The 20,896-nt window shown below is 39.0% G+C and overlaps 2 protein-coding genes across 2 annotated transcripts in view; both read right to left on the bottom strand.

Annotated features, from left to right (window-relative positions):
- Positions 1-20,896, bottom strand: part of phlpp1 (PH domain and leucine rich repeat protein phosphatase 1) — a 184,853-nt gene that overhangs the window by 22,943 nt on the left and 141,014 nt on the right. Inside the window, exons 9-10 of the mRNA XM_062977656.1 lie at positions 19,666-19,761; positions 13,529-13,684 (exon numbers count right to left, since the gene is read on the bottom strand). Of these exons, the coding sequence (XP_062833726.1) occupies positions 13,529-13,684; positions 19,666-19,761 (252 nt within the window). The remainder of the gene's footprint in view (positions 1-13,528; positions 13,685-19,665; positions 19,762-20,896) is intronic.
- The window catches only part of LOC100559144 (serpin B12), a 502,967-nt gene that overhangs the window by 468,384 nt on the left and 13,687 nt on the right, over positions 1-20,896 (bottom strand). The window lies entirely within an intron of this gene.

Here is a 20,896-nt window from a genome sequence, read left to right as displayed (position 1 = left end):
AAAAAACCCCAGAGAAGTAAATGGTGAGTCTAGCTATACTTTCCTTATTAGAAGTATACAAAACACAAAGATACTGAGCCTTCAAAGTCAACATGGTGTTGTGGTTTGAGTGGTAGGCAAGAACTTCAGGAGACCAAGGTTCAAATCCCTGCTTTGCCATAGAAGTTCACTAGGTGACCCTGGACATGTCACTCTCCCTCAGCCTCAGAGGAAGGCAATGGCAAACCTCACCTGAATCAACCATGCTAAGAAAATCATGACAAAGTTACCACAAATCAGAGTAGATAATAAGGCAGATTATAAGATATATCAACAAAAGACACTGAACATAGCAAAGGATTTTTTTGGTTTTATTTGAGTCACAGAGACACAGAAATAACCAGTTTTTGTATACACCTTCCTAAACAGCGAAAAACAAACAAGCATTTCCACAGCCAAAGCTAGATAATGCTATCCTCTGATTTTTACCCTGTGTTGCATCTAAAATTCAGCTGGAATGTTTCAATTTTCTAAAAATCTTAATATCTCATGGTGGGTTGGAAGAGAAAATAGGTCTATAGTTCATTAATTGGACAAAAAAGTTTGTAAATATTTGGACACAAGAATCACTGCATGCAAAGATATCTAGGTGAGAAACAGGGATACAAGAATGTTTTACCTTCCACGGCATCCACTCTTCATATCCATCAATCTACATTTAATTTTTTAAAGCATTTAAATATCACCATGCAGCATTTTAGTGCACCCCAGACAAGGCCCAGTGAACGGACACCATTTTAATTGCCCAATAGAGCCTCAGAAAATATTGAACCAGCCTAACGTCCTTGGAAGGTAATTCCACAGTGGGTGCAGAGAAAGTTCTGTCACATGTACACAACAACCTGGTCTTACAACATGTTGTAACATGCTATAAGGCCTGCACTGATGAGCTCAAGTGTTGATATGTCTTTTACGGGAGGGAGCTATCTTTCAGATAGGGCTCAGTAGATCAAACTCAGCATCTGATACTGAGCTCAGCACCAAACTACAAGCCAAAGCACTTTCTCCCTCATGGGAATTTTCCAAGGCAGATCCTACCATCTTTATTGTTTTTACAAAAACACCAAACTCTCCAGAATGTCTCTTGCTGCTTAATCTGCCCCTATTCCTATGGGCCGCACCCAGGACCTTACCCAACCTTTTATCCACTAAAATCTACTTCTGCTTCCTTAGCAGAGAAACCTGGAATCTGCACAAAGGATTCACAAAATACAGTTGTTGTGAAATTATGCATAGCTGGGAGTTTATGACTTTAAAATACACACACACTTTTGCTCCTAGGTAATTTCTCTCCCCCACTCCCCAAATTTATCCTTGCAAAATGCATAGTAAGAGATAGTGACTCGCCGAAAGTCACCCAGTGAGCTTCGTGGCTGAGTGAGGATTAGAAGTTGTATTTCCTCTGTGCTAGTGGAACATTAAGAACCAGCCCTCAGAGTACAGGAACATAAAGATACTTGCTGCTAAATAACCCACAGTGCATTTAAGGATATTTGTCTCTTTTTGTGTTACTTAGTTCTTTTGGTCATCCATTTCTGGTTCACAATAGACAGTCATGCACATTGGCTTAATAGAGAAGATTACCGAAGCAACACCGCAGAATCGCAAAGTTGGTAGAGATTACAAGGACCATCTAGTCTAACTCCCTGCAAAGCAGGAATCGGTATCTGTTTAACAAGCTCCAGAGAAGGAGATTCCACCACATTATAAGGCAGCACATTCCACCACCACTGCTTGTTTTTACCTAGCACTAGTGTCAGCCCTCCACACATGGGGATTTCACAAATTTGAATATTTGCAGATTTAAGTAATATGTTCCCTTTAGGAATCTCTAAGTTTTCCAGCATCACTCTCTTGTTAACTTCCACCATAGAGTTATGTTGGAAGGTCTAGATATTCCTAGACAGAAAACTTCTATTGGTAGGTTTTCCAGCATAATGCTTGGTTAGCTGTCATCAGAAGATGGAGTTGTTCTGGACGACCTAGAGATTCCTACAGAGGTGTTCTCATGTAAACAAAAACTGCTTTTTTTATTTGTGGTTTTTCTACCTTTTCATGGATATTGCATCTCTAATGCCAGCCAATGTGGAGGCCTGACAGTCTTTTCAGAGAGAGAAAAGGTGTGTGTGTGAGAGAGAGACAGAGAGACCGCAGCATTGTGGTTCATGGGTGGGATGTATATTGGAGACTAAAGCTCGAATCCATTGATGAAAATGCTGAAGACCAAACTGGCTTCAGTTGCTCTGTCCCAGACATGTCAAGGAGAGATGACAGCCACAACTATCTGGAAGCCTTTTGATGGAAATGAAACAAGATTACTTGAACAAAAACAAGAATGACAAAGCAAATCAGGAACAACCAACACTGGAAGTAGTGTTTTAGTTACTGCTTAAAATCTCTGTGGTCATGCCTATGTGCAATTAGAGAAAATGTGGGGGGAAGTATTAGCAGTCCAGATTGGCTACACAGACATTTACACTAAATACTGAAAGGTTTTGATAATAAATAAGTTCTTTAATCTTCAACCCCCCCCCCCCCCCCCCAGCTTGTTGAAACTTGCCTTGCATGAATAAAAGGACAAACACATGACTGAGCAGTCACATGGACTGATTCGGAGGGGTTCACAAAAGCCTTTCCATTAAAAATAAAAACCTCCAGGAGCTCAAGAGAACTGAAACTAGGTTAGCGCTACACATTCCAGAGAAGCCAGTCTCCGAAAAGCATGGCTTAATCGTCAGGACCATTCATTATTTAACAAGAGATGTGTGTGCCTTTGTAAAGTGTTGTGTGTGTGTGTGTGAAAAGGAGATGAGGGGCTGCAGTTTATAAGGTTTTGAAAAGAGGTGGGGAAAGCACTCGACTTCACCCATCTAGTTAAAGAAAGGATATACAGTAGGTCCATTCACAAAATGAACTGCAAGAACGGCCCTGATTGGAAAACAAGGAAAACTGATTAAAGGCCCCTCCTTCCCCAATATGCTTTTCCATATCTAATACTAAAGTGGCCAAAAATCTTTTTAGGACATGTTTACATGAGCAATGTTATCTAAAGCACGTAATGTGCTTGATGAAGATCAAAACATAGGGAAATGGCTGAAAGCTCCCAGGATTTTCTAGCGATCATGGCCACTGTTCAAGAGGATTCTAGGAGCAGCTGACCAAAATGTAACTTTTCTAAGCTCTTAAGATCCATGTGGCAAACCTGCCATGACTCATACAGTTTAAGCAGTAACTTCTGAGTACTTCATAGCTAGCATACAGAGCAAAACCAGCTCTTTACATAGTCATCTAGACTTGGGAGACAACACATGACAGTAGCTCCATTCTGAGTATAGAACTGATTTTAGATTGGGCCAAAACTCAGTCAATAACTGGTGTGCCATACTCTCCCAGTGTCTCTCGTGTATATACATTTTACGTCTTTCATATCAAACCACACAAAGTTAAACAGGTACTAACTTGGAATGATGGGTTAATAACAAGCCAAGTAAATTCACAGAAAATACAAGTAGTATTCATAAGATAGCCTAGGTTTACATGTTTCCTTTATTCATAACCAGCAATGAATGAACCACACAGGGGGGCATTCATTACATTATCCTCAGTCCAAAAGAGAGCAGTAATATTACAGTTTCACAACTAACTTGAGAAGAAACAAGGCTCAGACATTTACACCTGGCAGACATGTCAGCATTTCCTAATCTTCTCACCATGGCGAAGGGATCAGAAAATAGCCTGTTTGCACCAGGCCAAAGGATACCCAGCAACTTTTAAAGCCAAAAATTCTTGCCTACTACATTAGCCTTTATCAATGTACCCAGTATTTGATCCCTTGACTTAAGAAACAAGCAGCTTACAGGGGAAAGGAGAGGGTTTAACAAGACACAAGTGGAGGAATGAAAATAATCCAGTTATTTTCGAAAAGAAACAATTGCACGAACGGGGGAGTAATGGCGACACCAGAGCAGAGACAAAAGAGACCACTATCCATCTTCCATCTCTTAGCATTCACAGGAATTCTCAATTTTTACAGCACTATCTATTGTTGATAGTGTTCCTAGGTTATAAATGTCATTTCCTAACTGGTTCTATCATAAAAAGATGGAAAAAGTTTATTAAACAGCAAAAACTTTCTTTTTGTGGGACATCCTACAGGACATTTTTATAGTTTTTCAATGAATATCTCATAAGAGTCTCAATCATTTCAACATAGTTTGTGGCAGCCACAAAAATTAAGTTTTTGGAGGATAACAATTACTTTCAAAGTCAGTACAGCATATCTAAACTGGAAAATACACTTTTAAATCAGGAACAGGTTTTTAAAACATTTTATTACATAGTCTTATGACCCCCAAACCTGCCCTTGACTTACACATGTTCGACTTATACCTGAGTATATGCAGTGCCAATAATACACTATATAAATGTGGATATGAAGTAAGTGCTAAAGATTACCGTAGACATCTGTGTGTGTGTTTTTGGTTTTAAAGACTTTCCAAAATCCAAAAGTTAAAAAGGCAAAAATCAAAACAAGCAGCGCTACAGATTTGAAGCGACAAACATAGAGAAGCATGAAAATTTCATGAGGTAAGAACAGAGGGAGATATTGTAATTAAGCCACCTTGAGTCTCATCTGCACCGTGACAGGCTCTAAGTCAACCGAAAGCTATAAATATTGGCCTGATTAAACCCGACCCCCCTCCTACACAGACCCAGTAAAAGTAGGCTGGCAGAGGGAAAGTTAAGATTAAAAAGTAACTGATAAATAAATCTCCTCTGTAGATGGGTGGTGTGAGAGAGGGAAGACACACTCTCCCATAAACAACAAGCAAAGAAGTGAACATTCCTAAATCAGGGCAAGTGAAGGGAGGGCCAAGGTTTGATCATTTTAGACCAAGCATATCTGGATTTTAAAAAATGTTCCCATCAGATTCCCCTGTCATGTGGAAGAGTGACAGAGACTCCAAAGAATGAGCAATATTCTCAAACTTTCGGCATATATGTCGAAATGGACTACTGGCAAGTGATGGGGTGCATCTCACACAAGTAGGAAAACATCTTTTTGCACACAGACTCACAAACCTCATCAGGCGCACTTTAAACTAGATCCACTGGGGGAGGGGAACAACAGCCTGGCGAACACTATATTACCCACAACCACAGGGAACCGCCAAAAGGCTAAATGGAGGGCTGCACAAACACAGCAAGGACCAAGTACAGAGAGCACAATAATCCCAAATAAACAGTTCGAGGGGAGGTCACAGGGGCTTACATGTCTTTACACTAATGCTCAGAGCATGGGAAATAAGCAAGACGAACTCCAACTCCTAGCACAGCACCACACATACGATGTCATAGGCATCACTGAAACCTGGTGGGATGACTCCCATCACTGGAATTTAACCATTGAGGGCTATAACCTCTTTCACAGAAATAGAACAAAGGGGAGAGGAGGGGGAGTAGCTTTATATGTCAAAAACAGTTACGTTGCAGAAGAAATACAAGACTGTAATCCGGGAAACCAGCTTGAAAGCATCTGGATAAGAATCAAGGGAACCGGGACTCAAAAAGATCTTGTCGTGGGTGTCTACTACAGACCTCCGAGTCAGGATGAAGGACTTGATGAAGCCTTCTGTCAACAGCTGACCAAACAGGCACAAAGAAGAGATATAGTAGTCATGGGCGATTTCAATTATCCCGATATCTGCTGGAAAACAAACTCAGCCAAGAGTACAAAGTCCAACAAATTCCTCACTTGCCTTGCAGATAATTTTATGGTCCAGAAGGTAGAAGAGGCAACAAGGGGATCAGCAACTCTTGATCTAATCTTAACAAATGTGGAAGACCTGATCAATACAGTTGAAGTGGTTGGATCCTTAGGGGCAAGTCAAACACGCATTCTGGACTTTAAGAGAGCTGACTTCCAAAAAATGAAGGAATTACTGAGCGGCATTCCATGGACGCCGATATTAAAAAACAAGGGAGTTAAGGATGGATGGGAGTTTTTCAAAAGTGAAATACTCAAGGCGCAAATGCAAACAGTGCCAACAAAGAAGAAAAATAAGACAAGTGCAAAGAAGCCAGAATGGATGTCCAAAGAACTTCTATCTGAGCTAAAGCTCAAAAGTGACATGCACAAGAAGTGGAAAAGGGGAGAAATCACCAAAGAAGAATTCAAACGTATAGCCAACACCTGTAGGGAAAAGGTTCGCAAGGCTAAAGCGCAAAATGAGCTCAGGCTTGCCAGGGACATGAAAAACAACAAAAAAGGCTTTTTTGCTTACGTTGGTAGAAAAAGGAAGAAAAAGGAGGCGATAGGGCCATTGCAAGGAGAAGATGGGGTGATGGCGACAGGGGACAGGGAAAAGGCAGAACTACTTAATGCCTTCTTTGCCTCGGTCTTCTCACAAAAAGAAAGCCATCTTCAACCTCAGCAACATGGAATGGACGAAGTATTGGGGGAAATCCAACCCCAAATAGGGAAACAAGTTGTCCAGGAACACTTGGCCACTCTAAACGAATTCAAGTCCCCAGGGCCAGATCAGCTACATCCAAGAGTACTGAAGGAACTAGCGGAAGTTATTTCAGAACCACTGGCAATTATCTTCGAGAGTTCTTGGAGAACGGGAGAAGTCCCAGCAGATTGGAGGAGGGCGAATGTGGTCCCTATCTTCAAGAAGGGAAAAAAGAACGACCCAAACAATTACCGTCCGGTCAGCCTCACATCAATACCAGGCAAAATTCTGGAAAAGATCATTAAGGAAGTGGTCTGCGAACACTTAGAAACAAATGCAGTCATTGCTAATAGTCAACACGGATTTACCAAAAACAAGTCATGCCAGACTAATCTGATCTCTTTTTTCGATAGAGTTACAAGTTGGGTCGATACAGGGAATGCTGTGGATGTAGCGTACCTGGATTTCAGTAAGGCCTTCGACAAAGTCCCCCACAACCTTCTGGCAAACAAACTAGTAAAATGTGGGCTAGACAAAACTACGGTTAGGTGGATCTGTAATTGGCTAAGCGAACGAACCCAAAGGGTGCTCACCAATGCATCGTCTTCATCATGGAAAGAAGTGACAAGTGGAGTGCCGCAGGGCTCCGTCCTGGGCCCGGTTCTGTTCAACATCTTTATTAACGACTTACACGAAGGGTTAGAAGGCACGATCATCAAGTTTGCAGATAACACAAAACTGGGAGGGATAGCCAACACTCCAGAAGACAGGAGCAGAATTCAAAACGATCTTGACAGACTAGAGAGATGGGCCGAAACTAACAAAATGAAGTTCAACAGGGACAAATGCAAGATACTTCACTTCGGCAGAAAAAATGGAAATCAAAGATACAGAATGGGGGACGCCTGGCTTGACAGCAGTGTGTGCGAAAAAGACCTTGGAGTCCTTGTGGACAACAAGTTAAACATGAGCCAACAATGTGATGCGGCTGCTAAAAAAGCCAATGGGATTCTGGCCTGCATCAATAGGGGAATAGCGTCTAGATCCAGGGAAGTTATGCTCCCCCTCTATTCTGCCTTGGTCAGACCACACCTGGAATACTGTGTCCAATTTTGGGCACCACAGTTGAAGGGAGACGTTGACAAGCTGGAAAGCGTCCAGAGGAGGGCAACTAAAATGATTAAGGGTTTGGAGAACAAGCCCTATGGGGAGCGGCTTAAAGAGCTGGGCATGTTTAGCCTGCAGAAGAGAAGGCTGAGAGGAGACATGATAGCCATGTACAAATACGTGAAGGGAAGTCATAGGGAGGAGGGAGCAAGCTTGTTTTCTGCTGCCCTGCAGACTAGGACACGGAACAATGGCTTCAAACTACAGGAAAGGAGATTCCACCTGAATAACAGGAAGAACTTCCTCACTGTGAGAGCTGTTCGACAGTGGAACTCTCTCCCCGGGGCCGTGGTGGAGGCTCCTTCTTTGGAGGCTTTTAAGCAGAGGCTGGATGGCCATCTGTCGGGGGTGCTTTGAATGCGATTTCCTGCTTCTTAGCAGGGGGTTGGACTGGATGGCCCATGAGGTCTCTTCCAACTCTACTATTCTATGATTCTATGATTCTATTCTATGTGTGTGTGTGTATGTCTGTGGTGTTGCTGTCTCTTTAGTGCATGAAGGAGGTTTTATTTTCATTAGGAGACGTGGCATAAAGCTTGCAATTTCCAGGGTGAGGTGATGCACAAACAAGTCTTAACAACTTGTCTGACAGCCACTGGTGAGAATGAATACCATTTAGGTGGAGAAATGAGTTGATAGGGAGTGCAGACCTACTTCATTTCCACACTGGATACCTCCTTGGAAGATGGCTCAGAAACTTGATCAAGGCTGTATGGAGTCAGCACACTGCCATCTTTCACAGGCTTCAGGTTCAAGTTTTCATACTCAACATAAATTGTCAAACATTTTATTCAAGTTGGAACCATGATGGGATCAGCTGCATGGAAACGTGCACACCAGAATTCCTGTGCCGATTTGGATGTCATTATTTAGATCCATCTCTTGGTGAAATGAAGTGGGTGGCAAAATAAATCCTCGATAGTGCTAATACGGCTACCATTGGTGTTCTCAACAGAGATTCTTCTGTTGTTTAATGTGATATTATTTTGGACCCAAAGCAAACATGTTTCCCTGTTCCTAATGTTGTAAATTTCCAACCTAATCATTTTATTTTTGTTTTTGTCTCCATGCCATTTTTCTTGTGTTTCATGGTTCATCTGTATCATATGTATTTTTAAATATGCTTTTAAATTTTTTGTAAACTGTCTTAAAATTTGGTTATAGAACATCATTATAAATGTGGAAAGCAAATGTATAATATACAAATAAACAGTCGTCCAAAGTACCCAGTTTGTTTTGTTTTTTTAAGGGAAAAGTACCAGGTTTTTTTTTAACAAAACCAGCAACATTATATCAAAGGAAATATTCAAGATACTCTTCAAAAATAAAATAAAAAAGAATAGAAAAATAAAACAAAAATAAAAAATCTTTGTTCTGAAGAGAGCAACTCCTAGTATTCTGAACATATCCATTTACAACTCGTAATTGGCGAAACAACAAACTATAAATCCAAAGCAAATTCATTCTAACAAACTGAAAGGCTAGTGAATGGAAAATTACAGGATTTGATATTCTAGTTTAGCATTATAATAGCAGAAAGAGGTTATTTTGAAAAATACAAAAATATATATATTTCAATTGAAGGGGAGTTTTCCTCTTTAAACGTTACAAAAACAAAGGGGAATTACTTCTGTTTGAATGAATAAGACAGAACATCTGTTCTCCCAACAGATGGCTCATCAACGGAAAGGCTAGGTAACTTTAAGTGGTATAAGATGGCTGGTCATTCTGGAACTCCAGAAGTTTAAGACTGGGAGTGATAACCAAGTGAAACAAGAAAATGGCAAATCACTTAATGAGTTGATCTAGAAGGGCAAACTTGTACTTGTATTGTTAATGTGCCACACCACTCAAGCAATCTGTGAAGCATTTTGAAACAAATAAGCTGTCTTAATAAATGTACTAAATATAATGGAGGCAGAGAAGAGGTGTTAAAAAAGAAGGGAACATGGAAGAAATCTAAAAAGCACTTGAAAATGAAGACTTGAAGAAAAGAACAAGTGGAAGTAAGTAGTATGTGGCAAAGCATCAGAAGCAAAATCAGCAAGTATCTACCCAGTTTCTATCATATTGATTTTTGTAGTAGTAGTAGTAGTAGTAGTAGTGATGCATCTATATTAGAACTTCACAAAATACATGAAAAAACACTATACTCTGCCTTAGACGATGAAGAAAGAGGAAAAATTAGCTTTCCCAATCTGTTTCCAGGGTGAAAATGAAGGACGTGGTCTACATGCCAACCACTTTGCTCTCTTTAGTGTCACAGAATTGAACACTTACACGGACACACGCAAAAAGAAACATCAGAGTTCCACAAGTATATTTCAACCTCAGAGTGCTCTGAAAGTTCTCCACTAAAGACTAGATGGAAATCACTTCAAATACTCAGGACAAAGATAAAACTCAGTGGTAGAGGACGTACTCTGGGGTCAAGAGGCTCCAGATTTTATTCCCATCATATTTGATAGGGACTAGGAAAGACCCTGGAAAACCATATCCCATCAGTGTAGACAGTGCTCAGGCGAGTGGGTCAACAGTGTGATTTAGCAAAAATCAAATACCCCAGGATCACTAGATCCCAACACTTGGCGCCTAAGAAACATGCCAGTATTGTTGGCCACTGTGGAGCCAAGACACAAAAAGGCAATTACTACCGTGTTTCCCCAAAAATAAGACAGTGTCTTATATTAATTTTTGCTCCCAAAGATGTGCTAGGTCTTATTTTCAGGGGATGTCTTTTCCATGAAGAAGAATTCATATTTATTGTTGAACAATAAAATGAACATTATTATATACTGTAAAGTAGTTGTCATCACAAACCAGCGTAACCAGACAAACTGAATCCTATCAAGAATTTCTTGTTACTATCATTATTTCCATGTAAAACAATCTATGGTACGTACATTTACTGATCCTACATGCTCTGGTGTTCTGTTCAGCAGGCATGCTTCCAAACAAAAACTTTACTAGGTCTTACTTTCAGAGAAGGCCTTATATTTAGCAATTCAGCAAAACCTCTATTGCGTCTTATTTTCAGGGAATGTCTTATTTTCAGGGAAACAGGGTAATCTTCCTATTTGCCTCCACCTGTCAAACCCCTAAACCTATCATCACTTAAAATTCACCTCAAAACATACATACATTCCTTTCAATCTGCACTAATACAGATGCACATTTATAAAGTTTTGGCTAGGATACCTGTTCTAGATGTTTTGGGTAACTGTGTGAAAAAACAATTTTAAAGTGAATAATAACAAAAATATAGCGTCAGCATGCATGGAAAGCAAAGGAAGTGTATAATGGTCCAAACAAAAGTAGTGGTGCACCAAGTAAGAACTGTTGCTGCAGAGGACACTTAAAAAGCCAAAATTCATTTGATTAATGCATTGGGATCAATACCAGAACACTGATGAAGACATCGTTCGAATTCAGTGCTTTTATATTTCCTATTGCTGCAGCCGTGAAGGTTCTTGGACATAGACATAGGCAGAAAAAAGTTCAAAGTATAAAAAAGTTGCCATAAACTCTCAGCTACATCATTCCTCAGATAAGGGTGTTTATATGAATCCTTGAGAACTAAGTTCTTTTCCCTCTCTCCTGCTGAAGGGGGGGGGGTATTTATTTTATTGTGGCATTTTTCACTACTAGCCACTTATTATATAATGAGGAATCTCTATTCCTTTTGATGATGTTGAATTGTAACTTCTATCATACCTCATTACTGGTCTGACAACAATTAAAGGACAACTGACAACAAAAGAGCATGGTTGCAGCTACAAATGCAAATGACATATGAGACCATCACATAAACAAGGCAAATAACCAATCAAATAATATTTATAACATATATGAAATACAAAAAAATCAAAATGTGGAAGATTTTTTTCCAAAAGGGACCAATTCTTTTTTTAAAAAATGAACTTGTCAGAATACACAGAGATGTCACTGAAATCCACAAGCACGTGGACAATTTCAACAGAAAAGAAGAAACCCTGAAAATGAACAAAATTTGGCCACCAGTATTGGCTACCAATTTGGTCATAAGTTATTGGCTAGGAGCAGAACATTACACACATATCAGAACTATTTTTTTGTGTCAGTAGAGACTTGAGAAACTGTCAGTCACTTCTGGTGTGAGAGAATGGGCTGTCTGCAAGGATATTGCTCAGGGGGTGCCCGGATGTTTGATGTTTTACCATCCTTTGGTAGGCTTCTCTCATGTCCCTGCATGGGGAGTTCCATGGATTCGAACTGGCAACCTTCAAGTCAGCAACCCAACCTTTAGGTCAGCAGTCCTGCCTGCACACAGGTTTAACCCATTGCGCCACCAGAACTATCAAAATGTATCATATCACCTTGGTAGAAGAATTAGAAAATTGCATTTTATAGCAAAAGAATGCATATCCTCAGCATTTTTCCAGTTTCTGTAAAATTTGTTCTGATGGATTTGGTACGTTTTGGAAACAAACTTCACAAATATATGCGGATTTAAATGGATTGTCATCTATACAATATGCAAACATAGCATACCACATAGTCCAAGGTAACAGTACTTATATGCCATATGGCAAGATACTATCAAATTCTATCTAAATACATGTTGTAAATATATAGTGTCAAAAAACACGAATGGAAAAAATGGCTATATAACAATACAGGCAGTCCCCAAGTTACAAATACAGTATAGTCTCACTTATCCAAGCTAAACGGGCCGGCAGAAGCTTGGATAAGTGAATATCTTGGATAATAAGGAGGGATTAAGGAAAAGCCTATTAAACATCAAATTAGGTTATGATTTTACAAATTAAACACCAAAACATCATGTTATACAACAAATTGGACAGAAAAAGTAGTTCAATACACAGTAATGTTATGTTGTAATTACTGTATTTTCGAATTTAGCACCAAAATATCACGATATATTGAAAACATTCACTACAAAAATGGCTTGGATTATCCAGAGGCTTGGATAAGCGAGGCTTGGATAAGTGAGACTCTACTGTATCTGACTTACAAATGACTCATAGTTATGAACGGGGGTGAGACAACAAGGAGTGAGAGAAATCTATCCCTCAGAAGAGAAATTCACTCTTGAAAGAGTTCTCCTCATGGTGGAAAGGTGTTTCCACTGAAGCTGTCTCACCAACCCTTGTTGTTTCCACAACAAGCTAAATTTCCAATTCTCCAATTCCAAAAATCCAATTCTCACAGGGACATAAAATGAAGGCAAATCTTCTGAACACAAAATACCAAAATACCAAATACCACAAAGGTGTTAATCCTTCTCTATGCTATCCAAACAAACACACACATATATGGCTGGAGTTACACTTGTTCCAATTTACAAACAAATTCAACTTAAGAACAAACCTACAGAACCTATCTTGTTCACAACTTGGGAACTGCTTGTACATATGAACAAAAGTAAACAAACTCCATTCTAACTTTCTCTAAAGACTTTCGTTGAAAAGAATCCCAGAGCAAAAAATATCTTGGCGCTTCAAGGCGGTGTTGATAGGAAATGAAATGTTTAGAGGGTTTTTCTGACACTGCATTTTTAGATAGTTTTGTTATTTTCTTGCTGTATATGTATTAACTTTTGCCACACTGTTTTGTTACTTTTCACATTGCATGTATACACTGTCAGAAGGACTATACATCCCAGACCTCTGGCACAAACCCAACTTCTGTGGCATTAAAAGTTTAGGCTGCCTAATTTAATTTAGGTCTTAATCTAATCCATGGCTTTAAAAATGCACTTCAACTATCATGGTCCATATTCTCGCTAAAGAAAAACATTGGTCAAATATCACCACACTTTTGTGTGTGTGTGTGTGGGGGGGGGGGGGGGGGGTCTTTCCAGTTACCTGTCAGCTTTCAGCAGTAAATTAGATGGTAGCTCCGTAAGCAAGTTGTGTTGTACATCCAGGACTTCCACATGTGTTCGTTCAATCCTCTCAGGGAGCCGTGCTAATTGATTGTGTCCTGCAAGCAACTTCCTCAAGCTGATATTGCAAAATAACCTTTAAAAAAAACATACAAACAATAAAGCACCAATTCAAACAAATTTACCATGAATAATTTTGCAAGGAGAAAAGAGTATTTAAGTGATGCAACCTGTTGCTTCACTGTGAGAAGGCTTCCATTCACCAAAATAAATGGTGTATTATTGCTGAATGTCACATATTTTAAAAGTTTCTACTCAAAATGATATCCCTACACAAGAGAGAGCTTTGGTGTTCTAGGACTCGAAGCAATGAGTTCAAATTACAGGAAAGGAGATTCCACCTGAAAATTAGAAACAATTTCCTGACCGTGAGAGCTGTTCAACAGTGGAACTCTCTGCCTCTGATAGTAATGGAAGCTCCTTCCTTGGAAGCTTTAAACAGAGGCTGGATGGCCATCTGTTAGGGGTGTTTTAGGTGTGCATTTCTTGCATGGCTGAGAGTTGGACTAGATAGCCCATGTGGTCTCTTCCAACTCTATGATTCTATGATTCTTAGGGACCCATATTGTATTTTAGACAGCACTCCATATCAAAGTCACAATCCTGTTTGATGTCACATTGATTTAATGAACCAAACCTCAACTTATTAAGAGTTTATCTTTAGATGGAAGAAAAAAATGTAGTTAGTTCAAACTAGGAACCAAACATTTTCAATCTCATAGCAAGAAGAAAAAAGAAAAGGAAAATGTATGGAAGCCCAAAGGTAATTTTAGCATCATATTGAAACCAGTCTCAGGTCCAGGCTACTTGACCGATCGCATCTCCTCTTACAAACCATCCAGGGCACTGCAGTCAGTGGAGGAGAACCTGCTCTCGATCCTATCCCCATCTCAAATACGGCTGGTAGGAATGAGAGAGGGCCTTCTCTGTGTGTCCCCCCCCCCCCACCTCTGGAACTCCCTCACTAAAAAAATAAGGCTGGCCCCCTTCCTCCTCTCCTTCAAAAAAACAACTAAAGACCTACTTCTGCTCATTAGCATATGGGGAGGAGGAGGATTAATTAGAGACCACTTCCAGATCCTGATTGAAAACTTTGCTGTATCTGGACTCTATGTCAGCCCAATTTATCACTATAGCTACATAATCCAACCCACACAACTGTGTTAAATTTCAGTTGCTTTTTGTAAATTACTGTGAACGACTATTTAGACTTTATGTTACTATATAATTCTTGTCTGATTCTGTCTGACTATATTGGTTTGATTTATCGATGTTAGGTTTTTAACACTATTTTCATATGTGGGGTCTTGTTGGGACTCTATGCCAATATTTATCTGTTTTATGAAGGCATTGAATGTATGCCATTGTTTGTTGGAATCTGCCTTGAGTTCCTTTGGGGAGATAGGGCGGAATAGAAATAAAGTTTTTTTATTGTTGTTGTTCTTTCAGATTTCCAGTGAAAACATTTTCCTCAGATATCTAATAATGTACCATGTTTTCCCAAAAATAAGACAGTGGCTTATATTAATTTTTGCTCCCAAAGATGCGTTAGGTCTTATTTTCAGGGGATGTCTTATTTTTCCATGAAGAAGAATTCACATTTATTGCTGAACCAAAAAAATGACCATTTATTATATACTGTACAGTAGTTGTCATCACAAACCAGCATAACCAGACAAACTGTGAATCCTATCAAGAATTTCTTGTTACTACCAATATCTCCATGTACAACACTCTATGGTACGTACATTTACAGATCCTGCATGCTCTGGTGTTCTGTTCATTGGGCATGCTTTCAAACAAAAACTTTGCTAGGTCTTACTTTCGGGGGAGGCCTTATATTTAGCAATTTAGCAAAACCTCTACTAGGTCTTATTTTCAGGGAATGTCATATTTTTGAGAAAACAGGGTATTACTCTGTTTTATTGAGTATTTTATTTAGTGTTTTTTATATAGATGTTTGTGTGTTCTATGTTAATTGTTACTGTCATTGTTTATATAATATTTATATATTTTACTATATCTTGTGTATTTTGTTGCACTTCTACATGCTTTTGTAAGCTGCCCGAGTCCTTTCTGGGAGATGGTGGTGGGATATAAACAAAATTTTATTATTATTATTATTATTATTATTATTATTATTATTATTATTATTATTATTTGTTCATTATAAGGGGGATGTCTTATTTTAGGGGAAACAGGGTAATAGCCTGATTGCAGATCTTAAGAACAGATTTATCATGGATCTAGACTGGACTATGGACTATACTCTGCAAGAAAACGTAGCTCTCTTTCTGTAATATGCTAATACTATTGTTTCAATTTTAACTGCCATAGGCACATCCTGCAGAATCCTGGAGCTTCTAGTTTTGTGAGGCAATAGAATTTTCTGACTGAGAATGCTAAATGCCGTTTCCTAAACTGTAAATCCCAGTGATAAAAGTGAAAGTACAGTGTTATAACTATGTGAACATGTCACCGGTAAAAGGTGAAGCAGTTCTCAAGCACAGCCCCCAGAATGCCTGCACAGCATCTCTGCTTCAAAGCTCTAAAGTTAAAATCCCTTCGGGCATGGAAAGCCTACCAAGGGAAGAGAAACAGCACAAAAATATTGGCCATAAACATTTCATCTCGCCACATTAGTGAACACCCAAAGAGATGGAAAATATTACCCTCTCCTATCTTTTGCCTCCAGGGCTCAAGAAATGCTGTCCCCATCCATCATATGCTGACTCAGAATCTGATATTCTCTTTTCATATTCTTCTTCTCCTGCTCCTAACTCTCCCCTTCTAATACCAGACTGGCAGAAAACCTTCCACTTCTACAGGGAATGAAATTTATCTAATCCGCTTTACTGTCTTGAGCTTTTTCATGCTACGGGTGGTCGACCATTCTGTTTCTCTGAGGAGGAGGGGAATGGAGAGGAAAACTACCTTTGCTTTAGGAGGCAATAACATGGCTTTTGCAAACTCAAAACTATTCCAGATCAGGAAGTAGAAACCTCGAGAATTAGGTTTGCCTTTAAGATGTCACACTCCTTTGAAAGGATGACAACGGCAGCAATATTTTGGTGATGTGGCGTAGTGGGGTTTTCGTAGTGGGGGAAGCTCTTCCTGAAGAAGGAAGATTATTCTCATCTACCACCTGCCTTGTGCTTGCTGTGTCTGTACGGTTTAATCAAGAGGAGCCTATGGCCCACGGCTGACCCTGCTCCCCATCAAGGACTCACAAATTACTCAGCACTGCAGAGGAAGCCTTCACCACCCTTTTGCAGACTGGAAAACGCACACACAAAACCCCCTGAAGATTTATGGATGGTTTGCTCTGTTGTTGCTTTCTTTATGCTTCCTCCACCCCATACAAACTGGAGCCACCCATGATAATCAGGTCGCAAAGTGTGGATCGTCAGGGAAATTATGCCAAAGTAATCAATAAAAGGCTGAGTTTTTTCCCTTGTGGATGTCGTCAGATAATCTCCACAACTGCCAGAATTCGCAGTTGCTGTCTGAGGACGCAAGTCAATAACGTTGTTTCTGCAAGACAGCATGAGTGGGTGTGGTTGCAAGGTTTGTTTCTGTCCCACTTTGGAGGGAAACGTCCCAAATTTTGCAATAAAAGAGAACCGCATGCACTTTCCTTTTGAATTTATAACCAGAAGGCACCCATTCTAATTCTATCAATTTCCAGATGCTCGCTGGAACAGAACTCAAGTGGTTTTTGACTCCCAACAGCATTGTTACCAACAAATTTAGATGTTGATAGCTTCTGACACAGGGCACACAAAGCTAAAAGTATGATGTTGTTAACATGTTTATAAAAGGATGTTATATGTAGTAAGTCTTTATGAGCAGTAATATGACTGTTGCTCTGCTCATGGCTATAAGAGATTTGTCAACACAGTTTTAGAAATCAACACAGCATTAAGTTTATCCTTGCAAAACAAGGACTTGAATAAACAATATGAAGAATGGAAGGGGCATCCTTCATACAGAATTCTGAAATCCCAGATGCTACAAAATCTGAAATCGTCCACATGGGTGTCTGAAAAAATAAATGTCTTATAGGCATAAGTAGAGCAACATTCCTACTCATAAAGACTATCCCCTTTGCTTTCAGGTGATTTAATGTATACAAACTTTGTTTCATGCACAAAATTATTATTATTAATATTGTACAAAATTACCTTCAAGCTATGTGTCTAAGGTGTATATGAATCTTAAATGAATTTTCTGTTTAGACTTGGGCCCCATTTCCGAAATATCTTATTATGCATACATATGCAAATATTGATATTAAAAACATTTTTAGTACCAAGCATTCAGCTAAAGGGCACTAAACCTGTATAATTTTAAGAATAAACATAGCATTAAGTTTATCCTTTCAAGAAAGAGATTTGAATAGATGACAAGAAGTATCCAAAAACATATTTACTGGGGTCTTAAGCTTTCCTATGTTATCATTTTATATCTTTGCAAAGACCATAGCACAATGGTGAAGAATATTTTCCTTATGAAGAACATGTTAAATTCATATCCTTGCATCTTCACTTTTTTAAAAAAAAGATGACAGGAACACTTGAATCAATGGAGAACTGCTATCAATGGTGGAAATAATATTGGACCCATGGTCTATTCGTTTAGTTTGCCTGGACCAAGTAGAGAAGCCATAAGCCAAGATCCAGAAGTCAGGTTTGCACACATTCTGTAGTCTTACATGAAATCAAAGTATGGGACCAGTCATTCAACTCATTATGTTGAGTTTGTCACATTTCATAGATTATTTCTGATCTTTATAAAAATAGCATGTGATCAATGCCTACTGAAATCTACCAAGCTCCTGGGTGGCTGCAGCTTCAGTTCTTCCCTCCTTTTGACCAACAAATAAGCCAAGTAAAGTAAGCAAACCTGAGGAAGTTGCTAGGTTAGGAAAAAAAATCCAAAATACCAAAAATAAATAAGAAAAAAACTCCCAGTATGTTCAGGCTTTACTTTTAAGCTGCCAAATTCTTTTCTGTTCCCAGACATTCTACCATAACCACAACGGTAATCTTGGGTCCCATAAATAAATAAACAAACAGATAGGGAAGGGGTTCAAGATGTCCACATACTGATCTCTCGTTCCCCACCCTCCAAATGTATTGGGATGAAAGCTTTGACTCAACAAATCTGGAAGGAGCAAGTTTCTAGAATGTAAAAAATAGGATCCTCCTGCAACTTGCTAAGATCTGATTCTAATGATCGGCCTGCCTAATTATTCAGTGCACAATGCTTGTGAAATTTCATTTGGGTGATAAATTAAGAACCTGAAACAATAAATCAATGTCACACCTGGTATGACATCTTTATCCTAATGCATTTTATCCTGCCTTCTATTCTCCATTATGACACACCATGTTTCGCCCATTTGCGGGCCCCATATGGCCCCATATGGCACATATATCTGACTCCTTCTACAAACAGATATGAATGTTTTGGTATCTCTGAAACTGAAATATAAACAAGTTCAAACCAGGTCTACATTTACAATACGTTTGTAGGCTAAGCACCTTGGAACACAATCCATCATGAGATGACCATCATCCTGCAACCTTTTACTCCACAACCATCCACCACATAATCCATTTGTTAAGCAATCTTTTTTTTTAAAATGGCAGAGATTCTGTTTTTAGCACCTAGTCATAGATTTGTTTCTCCATTCATACCCTTGGGCTTTTTAGAACACCCTACAATGATTTTTAATTTTTTTAGCAAGTGGCAAAATTATTTCAATATTTGCGGAGCAGAGATCCACAATTTTCAACAGCTGCTTTAAAACATTTCTGCTTGGAAATCAGGAAGACTGTGTGTTTTAACTTTTGAGTGAAAGCGAAGAAGAAAGGCTGAAATGACGTTTATGACACAATGACTACCCCTGGAGTCTAAAAAAACATCAAACCGAAGATATAACAAAGCAACACACTATCATCCATCATTGAACCAAGCTAAACACTGACTTAGCAATTATGCCCAATTTCTGTATCCCATTCCTGGTTGTGTAAATTTATTCGTAGGACTCACCGAGCAGGTAGTTCCCGTATTTGATTGTGGCCAAGATCCAGCACTTCCAACTTTCTGCTGTCACAAACCCACTCAGGAAGGCTCTCAAGGTGGTTTCTATACAAGAGTCAGAAAAATGAATGAAGACACACACAAAATCAGGAGATATGGAAACAAACTACTCTTATATACACTGAACTAGGGATGTAGGAATCAAACTTCATGATAAAGTCATGATTTTGTTATTTAAGCCAATTCCTGACGAACTGCTCAAGTGATGAATTCCCAATCCCTTTCCACTAGTCAGGCCAGCAGAGGCTTTTGGGAACTGGAATTAAATATCTCCAATGGAGAGACACAGGCACCCTATCCTTTAGTATATAAACACCTAGGGTTTTTTTTAAAGGATCTTTCCCTTATTTTCCCCCTCTCCCCCATTTTTAAAAATATAATTGGAATGAAAAGGAAGAAGTGTGGGCTTTAAAAAAAAATAAGTAAATCACTTTGCTTAAGCACTTTCCAACACACCATTTTCTCAAGAGACAACCCCATGGGAACATTAAAGATATAATTCAATCAGACTGAGGAAGATTTGAAGGACCATACACCTTGGATGACAATATAGTATATGGAAATGACAGCTAATGTCTGGGGATTATTTCACTGGGTTGTAAGAAAGCCAACTAACTGATAAAAGTTTCCTAGCATTGTCTTATTCTATCTGAGAAATGTTTACACAAGGCTTAGGCCTATAGCTCTGCCCTAATGCAACCTCTTTATTTTGCATTGTGCTTTCCCCCCCAGAACTGGGATCAAGGCTCCTTACAAAATGGAAAGATGCATCACACAGTAAAGCCATGTTATACATTATCATCAACATATTTAAAACAGTGATTTAAACAAGAAAAATTCAAAGCAGTTAAAGAGCAGTACAGTTCACTAATAAAAACTCTTCTGAAGATTTCAGAATATATGCCACATACATTCCTTCATTGCTTAACCTAGACTCTTATATGTACAGTTTTTATTGGAGGTTAGACAGATGCAGGTTTATGCAGTTACCTTGAGTACAGTTTTCCAGCAGAATATCAGATGCAAAAAATTAAAAAGAAGTTTTAAAGGGTTCTACTTATGCCTGAAGAGGCTTTCAGAGTTTACAGAGAGGCTCAGAGTATTTGTATTAATTATATTCAAATATATTTTTCATTAAAGGGCTCGCGGGGAAAGATACCATGTTATTCTAAAATGTTCC

This window comes from Anolis carolinensis, chromosome 4, assembly GCF_035594765.1.
Source record: "Anolis carolinensis isolate JA03-04 chromosome 4, rAnoCar3.1.pri, whole genome shotgun sequence".
Lineage (NCBI taxonomy): Eukaryota > Metazoa > Chordata > Lepidosauria > Squamata > Dactyloidae > Anolis > Anolis carolinensis.
The sequence above is the reverse complement of the archived record's forward strand: the minus strand, read 5'-3'. Positions and strand labels throughout refer to the sequence as shown.